Consider the following 10873-nt stretch of genomic DNA (forward strand, 5'->3'; position numbering starts at 1 on the left):
GCTGTGTTTATGTATAAAGCCAGGAACGACTTATTACCTGGTGGAATCCAAAAGTTATTTGATGAAAGAGAAGGGGGTTATAATTTAAGGGGTCAGTTGAATCTAAAAGTTCATGGTATACGTTCGACCAAAAAAAGATTTTGTATTTCTATAAGTGGGGTCAAATTATGGAATAATTTAAGTGTGGACATGAAAAACAGTACTAGAATCGAGGAGTTTAAATATAAATGTATGTGTCATTCTAGATACATGCAAGAATAAGAGATTTAATCAAGAATGCAGGAAGGAAACACTTTTAAATTTTCTGTGTATTACTTGTCTTGTGAAGAAGAGAATTACCTATGTAGAGATACTGCTTGCAGCCAATGATGCATGAAATTTTTTGTATAAGATGATGTTCTGGGGTAGGACTGGATAAGTCTGACTTCTTCCTACTCCATTCAAACATGTACTAGTTATAAGCAAACTGATTCTGAATCAGCATTGGTTGGATTTGTATAATTATGTGTGTTGATGTCGTTTGTTCTGCATGTTTGAAAGAATAAATCAAATCAAATCAAGTGACATGCGGGGAGGGAATGTCCACAATCTGGCAACCCAAGAGTTGCTCTTAATGCTTCATAATTAAGCTGTTAATCATCAGAAAATAAATCCGTTAAGTACTTATTATAAACCCGTTGTTTTCACAATCCTTAAATGATCTTTTATTTTTAAAATGCCCTATGTTAAAACATAATTTACGAACCTAAAAAGCCAGTAAGTATAAGTTTAACCCTTTACAAATGGCGCTTTACTAGAATGCGGCACATTTAAAAAAAAATCTTTTTACATATTTTTTTATAGGCTACAGTTGCAGCTAGCCAGACTTGTATTTAAAAGTAAAATTTAAGATTTTTAGTAGTAAAATTGTGACATGTTGACAAAGTTATTCGTGCTAAGGGGTGCGAGTCATTTCCGTGTTCTGATCACGTGACTTAAGGCGAATCACATGACAAGGAAAAGGAGGTTTAGTGAGAAAACGCACGAAGAAACGCTGACAATATGCTTTTGAAGAAGATTTCGTGTACTTAACCATGTCTGCAACGCACCACAAACTATGACTGCGTGTGGAAACGTATTTATTTGTGTTTTTGCTATTGTGTTGTGTTTGTTTTTTGAAGTTTTATTCTGTTTTTCTTCACTAACGGAGAAGCAAAGTCTGAGCGGTAAATGGAGTCTGTCAAACTCCAACGGTTCGCTGTGTCTGGCTGCAGAGGTCCCTGGATGTGTTCATTCAGCTCTGCAGCAACAGGGATACATCCAGGTAGGGCCCAGTTGAGGATATGGCGAGATCTTGATGTTTAGATCGATGTCGATAGAATCCTTTTGTTGTGCAATTTTCTCATATTTTAAATACTCGGTTTTAATAAGCGAATCTCACCCAGGCTTTTCTGGGGAAAATCGTGACAACAAAACCTCAAGCCTTCGATATTTCTTTAATTCTGACTTGACCTTTTGACCTTTTTGGCATAAAAATGTCAGCACGTTCTACAATAAAAAACACATTAATCTTTGAGCACATTTTACAACCATAAACTGAGAGAGGATTGCAGTTAAATAAAATCAGATGTCATCACAACCAGCTAAACTCTGTTACTCTTTTCATTTAGGACCCATATTTCAGGTTCAATGATGTGTCTTATGGCTGGATTGCTTTGTACAACTGGACATATGTCAACGTGTTTACTGTGTCTGCCCAGCTGAGGTCAGTATATGCATATGTTTATATAGTTTTTAAGGTATTTTTTTGTATTGTGTCACTGACTCACCTGTGTGTGTGGTAACAGAACCAAACAGAAGGTGCATCTTGTCTTTGATGGTGTGGACACTGTTGCATCAGTCTGGCTCAATGGAATCCTTGTCGGGGAGACAGACAACATGTTTCGTAGATATGTAAGTTAAGCATAACATGAACAGTTCACAGTGCATAGAATACATTTTTTCTACACTAGCGCACCATTTATTTGCTGTCTTTTATTATTTTTGGTGTGTAGGATTTCTCAGTAGGAGACTTGCTGACGGACGGGGATAACATACTCAAAGTCAGTCTGTCGTCTCCGGTTCTTTATGCGTCTGAGCGGAGGAAAGCTCATTCTGCCTATAAAGTTCCTCCTGAATGTCCTCCAGATGTCCAGAGAGGGGAATGTCATGTCAATTTCATAAGGAAAGTGAGTCCATCCTGCAAAGCTTTGCCTCTCCTTTAGAAGTCTGAAAGTTGAACAGTCTGAGTCAAAAACCATACCTTTAAGTTGGACATCTAAGTATTCACTAGTTCGGTTTTGGTGCAGGAGCAAAGTTCCTTTAGTTGGGACTGGGGTCCTTCATTCCCCACGATGGGACTGTGGAAGGACGTTCGACTGGAGGCGTTTGATGTCCTGCAGCTCATCCAGATTTCTTATGTTCCTTTATACAGTATGTACCACCGAGTGCTTTATAAGAGACGTTTACTAATTACAAATACAATAATGAAAGAACTAGTTCTCAGATAAACAGCCAAAGATAAGTGTCAAAAACTCAAAATAGCTAATTGTTGTGTAGTTGTGAAGATGCAATAACTCAACATATTTATGGTTTCTTGAAGTGAGAGTTTCCTTGAAATAATATACTTTGATTTGGTTGTTGTGTGCTGTCCTGTTCAGGAGACAGAGGTTAAACCCCTGAAACTCCATCTAGTTCCTATAAAAATAAAAATTTCCATCTGATACTTCCTTCTGTTTTCTGAGGAGGGGACTTCCTAGTCTTGTATACAAATAAAAATAAATAGGTTCTCTTACTTAAAAAACTAAAAATAAGTACAAATGAGTCATTTTTCCAGAATAAATCATGTTATTTCATCTTTTGTTTTCATGACTGGCTTTTGCCCCCTCAGTTTACTGTGTGGAGCAATTAATTGTTTTTTATCTCTCCCTCTTTTTGCTTATGCAATCCGTTTATCTATTTAGATTCCAGCCTATCTCAGTGGGATATCCAGGTGGAACTTCTTGTTGATGTGGTTCAGACAATAAATGGTGAAGTCACAATCTCCGTACCCGAGCTGGACTCCGAACAAACTTTCCAGACACAGTTTCTCTCTGGAAAGACCAAGAGCACCTTTATCTTGCATATAAACACGGTACTCGACACAGTCCGATTAAACTGTTGGTAGGTTTTCAGTTTGAAGTTGGACAGGAATTTTCATCTGTGTCAATCGGCTGCCTGCCGGAAAAGTACCAGTGAAGTAAAGTTTTGAAAGGGTTGACAATATGTTACTTAGAAGTGGTTTTTCTTCTACTTCCAGAGCAGCCAGGTGAGACTGTGGTGGCCCAACGGACATGGTGACCAACCCTTTTACCTGCTATCTGTCAGAGGTTTTCAGAATAGAATTGTAATCCTGAATACTGAGTCTAAGGTCAGAGGTCACCACCTGCCAGCACAGAAACAGACCTGAACATGAATTAACTAACACCTTTTTGTTTCAGTCACTATGAGGTAATTTGCTGATGAAATCTATCCCGCAGGTGTATTTTCGCACAGTGGAGCTTGTTCAGGAGCCAGTCGTTGGGTCTCCTGGCCTGAGCTTTTATTTTCGTATCAACGGGAAACCGATATTCCTCAAGGGTTCCAACTGGATCCCAGCCCACTCCTTCCAGGACCAGGTCACCCCTGCAGTGTGAGTGCAGTCCTGTCTGTTAAGGGGAATACTAATCTCAAACCATAACAATATACCGGGAGACATTTCTTCTCCTTGGTCTCCTTGTGTCTTTCAACCAATATGTTTCTGACTTGGAGTCATAGGATAAAATCGGAAGACCTAGAGTTTTGACCATGTTTCCAAGATTGAGTTTGATCAGTTATGAATACAGTACGAATGACAGTACATGCCTTCTGTTTTTTCTGCAGCTTAAAGAACTTGTTGCAGTCGGCAGTGGATGCCAATATGAATGCCCTCAGGGTCTGGGGAGGAGGGGTGTATGAACAGGATGTTTTTTACAGCATCTGTGATGAGCTAGGGATCATGGTAAACACTGACAATGTTATTAATACCACAGATGCAAAAAAAATAAGTTACAATTAAAGTAACAATATCAATGTAGCTAGATTGCTCTCAGCATCACTATTGTGTACCGTTACTGAAATAGTGCTGGACCATCTTAGGACAGATCACTGTATTTCTGTATGATTTTTGAGAACATGACACCATAATGACCCATGAACATATTGCTCAAAGTGTTTGAATATGTTTCTTTAGGTTTGGCAGGACTTCATGTTCGCCTGTGCTATGTATCCCACTGAGGACAACTTCATACAGACAGTAAGAGAAGAGGTCATCCAACAGGTGAGTGGTGCATCATTTAATACAGTTTTAATGGCTCAAAAATGGTCAAATCTGGATACTGTATTATAGATACACGGAAAGGTTCTATTCATACAGTGTTTCTTCTAAAAATATTTAAACATTTTCCCCTGTGCAGTTAAATATATAGTTTTTTGTCTTGTTTCCATCCACCAGGTTTGGCGCCTCAAGTCTCACCCCTCTATAATTGTTTGGAGCGGGAACAATGAAAACGAGGCTGCTCTGGCTACAGACTGGTTCAGTATCCCAGCTTTCCAGAGGCCTACCTACATTAAAGACTATGTGACACTGTATGTGAACAACATAAGGACAATTGTGCAAGAGGTGAGTGAGCAGTCGTGGCACACTGGGCAAAAGGCTGCCAGGATTTGTTTAAAATGTTCCAGATTACCGATGAGTGTAATCATTTGTTCAGTGCTCTTTCTTTTCTAATCACATTAAAAGTCAGCAGAAACAAAACCCTAATATTTTCTGAAGGAGGACGAGAGTCGGCCGTTTCTCGTCTCCAGTCCAACAAATGGTGCTGAATCGGAGCAGGAAGGATGGGTGGCGGCGAACCCTTACGACACTCACTACGGGGACACGCATTACTACAGCTACACCCTGGACTGCTGGGATTGGAGGACTTTCCCGCGAGCGCGCTTTGCCTCTGAATATGGCTTTCAGTCCTGGCCTTCCTTCTCCACTCTGCAGCCGGTGAATGAATACACCTATTAGTAGTATTTTTATTTACTTTTGACATCTTAATTATTTATTGGAGAGTTTCAAGCATTTAAGGATTGTGACTCCGTTGTGCTGTATGTCTACAGATAAACACTTTTTTTTTTACAAGTACTACTAACTCCAGCTAGTACTACTTCTATTATTAATAAAATTTACAATGGCATTCCTTGAAATACCTTATCACAGCCTGTGTGGCATAGACTGCCAAAAACACTGCATATTGGATAGTACAGTATAAAAGCAGTGATGTGAAAACAGGAAGAGATAAAGAGAAGAAGGCTGGGAAGAATAAAATAAAGATAAGGCTCTTACGTTATAAAATGAACTTTAAAATGGAAACAGTTGCTGATAGGCTACCTTTAAACTTGTTTAGAGTGAAAGTCAGGAGATAATTTGATCTATCAAATCTTCAGAGCTCACTAGAGGCCCTTATCTCTTTTTTTACAGAACTATAAAGACTTTTTCCTGTCTGGTTTTGTGATGTATCAGGTTTCCTTGGCAGAAGACTGGAGCTACAACAGTGATTTTGCTGCCCATCGTCAGCACCATGCAGGTGGGAACCAGGAGATGCTACTGCAGGCTGCTTTACACTTCAATCTGCCAAACTCCACAGAGCCACAGAAGAGATTTGCAGACACTCTCTACATCACTCAGGTACAACATATGCAAACCACCCCCAACTTGTGTCTTTCACAGGTTAAATACACAATGATTTTGTTTTGTTTTTTTTAGCTTTGCACATAATCTCATAGAAGTTTGTTGATATATTGTGTTCATACAGGTGACGTTTCCAACAAAATTCATATTATGTATAACAACTGCACCTTGTGGTTTGGATCAGTTAGGGTTTGAACATTCAGTCCTGTTGAATCTTTTATGTACTTTGGCTGAGTACTTGCATGTTGTCATGAACATATTTCCTGTCCAGGTCATGCAGGCTCAGTGTGTGAAGACTCAGACAGAGTTTTATCGGCGAAGCCAGAGTGAGATTATTGAGGGCAAAGGTCACACTATGGGGGCTCTCTACTGGCAGCTCAATGATATTTGGCAGGCGCCGTCCTGGTCATCAATTGGTGAGTGAATGGACGGAGATTTGGCGCTGACAAGCCTTTGTGTTTGTGTAATGACTGCATTTATTATTACCTGGGTTTTGCAAAATAATCATTGTCATTTTCTTTTGGTCTCTGTGTGTACAGAGTTTGGTGGGAAGTGGAAAATGCTGCATTATTTTGCAAAGGACTTTTTTTCGGCCGTCCTGCCTGTCGGGTTTGAGGACGACGGCACGCTGCTCATCTACGCCATCTCTGACCTGAATCATGACCTGAAGCTCAGAGCTGTGGTATGATTTTTATGCTAAATGTTGCAGGTGCTTTTATCCAAATGACTCTCAGCATGTGCATGTACACCTAAAAAAAAAAAAAAAAGAAGCTATGATGTCATGAAAAATGGAGCCGCATCCCTCCTCAACAAACAGCTAAAGCCCCCTTTTCCACCACCCGGTACCGCCTCATCTCGACTCGTCTTAATTATTTTTCCATCAGTCAAATGTTGGGGATAGTATCTGGTACCTGCTGCTGTTTTTGGTATCGCGTCCATTGATGTTCCAAGTGACCTGAGGAGATATCAAACGGTGACGTGTAAACACTGCAGACTAGAAATTGGTCAGAGAAATTTGTTGTTACTATGCGGCCTCCTTGCCACCGATGAACCCGGATGTAATTATACCGGTCACTCGTTCATTCATAATAGTAGCTGCCACTTCTCTCTCATGAGTGTTACAGAGGGTAAAATTAATGGTGACAGAGACCTCAAGCCTCTGTTACTATATTATGTATTTGACTATACATTTACTATTACTATATTAATGATAAAGTTAATCCTAAGTATAACACTGCATACCAAAAAGTTCAACTGTAGCTGAGAACAACAGTTATTCCAAAGTCAATGTTAACAGCAGCCTCATGCACACACTGTCACAGCTATTGTTTCTGTAATCTGCAGCATCAACTAGCAAGTTTTTAATTTCTATTTAAATGTGTGGTCATTGTTTGATATTGCCCTGATACATCAGCACAAACAGGTCGACTGATTTGTTGATCAGGTGACCGTGTACACCTGGACTGAACTGGACCCTGTGTGCACGTTGAAATCCGACCTGGTCTTGGTTCACGGAGGCAGCGCTGTGGCCGTTTTTAAAGAGCCTGTCGCCACCGTGCTGGCAGGATGTGGGCGCTGCACCCGCCTCACCTGTCTGCTCACCTTCCACCTGGAGGACCCCAGCAGCAGCCAGCAGGGCCCCACCAACCACCACTTCCTCTGCTCACCCAAAGATGCTCAGGGACTCCAGAGACCAAACATTACAGTAAGTGTTAGTGTTTGATTTATTTTACACTGTTATGAAACAAGATTCAGAATGCTCATGAGTTTATAAAAGCTACCAAAGATATTACTGATTGGTTTAAGTGAGCAATCGTAGGAGGCAGACATGTTAACTTGACCGACAGAGCATGTGTCCCTGCAGGCCAAGGTGCAGGAGGATAAGAGCGGCTACACTGTTACCCTCCACTCTGCCTCCGTCGCTCCTTTTGTCTGGCTCGACGTGGGAAACATCCCTGGACAGTTCAGCTCCAACGGCTTCCTGATGGTCTCTAGAAACATCACGGTTGCTTTTAACGCGTGGCGACCCACCAGCGTCACAGAGCTCTCGAAATCTCTCACCATCACATCTTTAATGGACGTATACTGACCTGAGAGTAGCCAGAGTATAGCAGTGAGCGGAAATGAGAAAAGTGGTGACATCATGTATCAGAACATCTTTTGTGAATTGATAAATGGTCTTTAATTGAAATATTTGGCTTAGGTTTGACCCTGTGGATTTGTGAATGTCAGATATTTTTGGACTGAAGCTGGTGAAGCTTATTTATGCTTGAACTTGTTTTCTTGCCAAACAAAGTGAAAACGTTTTTCTTGTCAAAGCAGAGAAACCTCTCAAACAAAAGTCAGACCAATGAGAGACCGTGTAAGTCTCCACCGTACATTTCCAAACAATAGAAATGATCTTAGGTGTGTTAGAGGCTCTTAGCAACAGGGAGGCCACTGTGTTCGGGCTGTAGCTGGGACACTCTGGGACACATCAAGCTTTCACATGATGCTTTTATTCACACAAATAAAAGAATGAGATTTGCAAGGAACTACGACTTTACTCAAGGTGGACAGGATGAACTGGCCAGACCACGGAATCACCTTAGATTTTTTCTTAGCCGTTTAAACAGAGAAATAATTAAAGTGAAAATTGTAAAACTATGCATTATTTAATAACATTCCAACAGAGACACAGACATTAATTAAAACCTAAGGTCTTCCTGCAATGATAAATAAATTGCTGCTGCAGAGATGAGAAGTCATCTGACTTCTTGATTGTATATCGTGTACTGAAAAGCATTTTGTATTTTTGCACATTGTTCAGATAATTAGCAAAGACTGTTCTTGACAGCGTGGTTGTGTTGTCCAAAATCTGATCTATTAAGCATCAGTAAATGGTGTAAATAAATGTTAATAAATTATTAATTACAGCTTAAGTATTTTATAAAAAAAGTGGTACCTATGGAAGTCTGCTTACATGTACTGCCAATAATATTATACTGACCAGGACATTAAACACTTATATGCAGGACTTTAAAATGTGCTGGAGTATTTTTATAATCTGATGTGGACACTTATTTACATAGGTTATCTGAATACTTTTTTTACCGTTGTAAATAACAGCACGGCCTTGTTTTGAACATTTTGGAGTAGTTTTAGACAAACAGTTGTCTGTGTACAGCATTGCATCACTTTATATTTTGCAGACCTTTGAGTCTTGTTGCATTTATCCTGTATTGATCATCAGCTGCCACTAGTCTGCGATGGGGACCTTTAAACACATCTGGCCCCTCACTGTGCTAATGTTTCAAAATTTTTCTCAGATTAGTCACAGTCCTCGCACTGCTCCGTGTTGAGCCGCTGCAGCCACCGTACTTAGAGTAGGTACAGTATTGTTCAAAATAATAGCAGTACAATGTGACTAACCAGAATAATCCAGGTTTTTAGTATATTTTTTATTGCTACATGGCAAACAAGTTACCAGTAGGTGCAGTAGATTCTCAGAAAGCAAACAAGACCCAGCATTCATGATATGCACGCTCTTAAGGCTGTGCAACTGGGCAATTAGTTGAAAGGGGTGTGTTCAAAAAAATAGCAGTGTCTGCCGTTGACTGTACAAACACAAAACTATGTTGTACAAACGTTTTTGTTTCTAGGATTTAGCAATCCTGTGAATCACTAAACTAATATTTAGTTGTATGACCACAGTTTTTTATAACTGCTTCACATATGTGTGGCATGGAGTCAACCAACTTGTGGCACCTTTCAGCTGTTATTCCACTCCATGATTCTTTAACAACATTCCACAATTCATTTACATTTCTTGGTTTTGCTTCAGAAACAGCATTTTTGATATCACCCCACAAGTTCTCGATTGGATTAAGGTCCGGGGATTGGGCTGGCCACTCCATAACATTAATTTTGTTGGTTTGGAACCAACACTTTGCTCGTTTACTAGTGTGTTTGGGGTCATTGTCTTGTTGAAACAACCATTTCAAGGGCATGTCCTCTTCAGCATAAGGCAACATGACCTCTTCAAGTATTTTGACATATGCAAACTGATCCATGATCCCTGGTATGCGATAAATAGGCCCAACACCATAGTAGGAGAAACATGCCCATATCATGATGCTTGCACCACCATGCTTCACTGTCTTCACTGTGTACTGTGGCTTGAATTCAGAGTTTGGGGGTCATCTCACAAACTGTCTGTGGCCCTTGGACCCAAAAAGAACAATTTTACTCTCATCAGTCCACAAAATGTTCCTCCATTTCTCTTTAGGCCAGTTGATGTGTTCTTTGGCAAATTGTAACCTCTTCTGCACATGCCTTTTTTGAATGAATGCTGGGTTTTGTTTGCTTTCTGAGAATCTACTGCACCTACTGGTAACTTATTTGCCATGTAGCAATAAAAAATATACTAAAAACCTGGATTATTCTGGTTAGTCACATTGTACTGCTATTATTTTGAACAATACTGTATATGCTTCAGGTGGGTTACGCGATTCCCCCTAAGATATACAGGAGATCTGTGCGTTGAGACGGCTGTCGTGTTCTGTGCTGTTTTCACGTGTAGACAGTTAAAACCTTTCAAGTTAAAGCCTGATGAAGTCAAAACCTTTAAAGTTAAAGCCTGATGAAGTTAAAACCTTTAAAGTTCTTTGATTTGATTTTGATTTGATTTGATTTTGATTTGATTTGATTTGATTTGATTTATTCTTTCAAGCATGTAAAAACTGTTGATATGACAACACACATAATTTTACACATAATCCAACATCAATTTGCTTATACCTAGTACATGCTTGAATGGAGTAGGAAGAAGTCAGACTTATCCAGTCCTACCCCATGACATCATCTTACCATCATTGGTTTGCAAGCATTAAATGATTCACTTCTACCCACACACATATTATACTAAAAAAGAATATAACTGTGTTAACATTCTTACATCACACAAGTAATATACTAAAGAATTATTACAAAATGTACACCACACCCACAATGTTCCACCTAATTAATCATTAAGCCTGTTCTTGCATATATCTTGATTGACACATACCTTTATATTTATGTTTAAACTCATCAGTTCTATTACTATTTTTTATGTCCGCACTTAAATTATTCCATAGTTTT

The 10873-nt window shown here is 39.6% G+C and overlaps 1 protein-coding gene across 2 annotated transcripts; it reads left to right on the forward strand.

Moving 5' to 3' along the window:
* The first annotated feature begins 973 nt into the window (after positions 1 to 973).
* manba (mannosidase, beta A, lysosomal) lies at positions 974 to 8673 on the forward strand. 2 transcript variants are annotated; one of them, XM_020604117.1, is made up of 17 exons: positions 974 to 1303; positions 1650 to 1744; positions 1821 to 1932; positions 2034 to 2207; positions 2328 to 2451; positions 2982 to 3151; positions 3317 to 3427; positions 3537 to 3688; positions 3919 to 4036; positions 4268 to 4354; positions 4529 to 4696; positions 4850 to 5068; positions 5585 to 5749; positions 6024 to 6168; positions 6292 to 6434; positions 7197 to 7457; positions 7617 to 8673. In XM_020604117.1, the coding sequence occupies exons 1-17, from the start codon at positions 1097 to 1099 to the stop codon at positions 7839 to 7841; spliced, it is 2676 nt and encodes an 891-aa protein (XP_020459773.1). In that variant the 5' UTR covers positions 974 to 1096; the 3' UTR covers positions 7842 to 8673. The 2 variants fall into 2 exon arrangements, with proteins under 2 accessions (XP_020459773.1, XP_020459774.1); XM_020604118.1 differs by having other exon boundaries at positions 1827 to 1932.
* The last annotated feature ends 2200 nt before the right edge of the window (positions 8674 to 10873 follow it).

Source organism: Monopterus albus, unplaced genomic scaffold (assembly GCF_001952655.1).
Source record: "Monopterus albus unplaced genomic scaffold, M_albus_1.0 scaffold64.1, whole genome shotgun sequence".
NCBI lineage: Eukaryota > Metazoa > Chordata > Actinopteri > Synbranchiformes > Synbranchidae > Monopterus > Monopterus albus.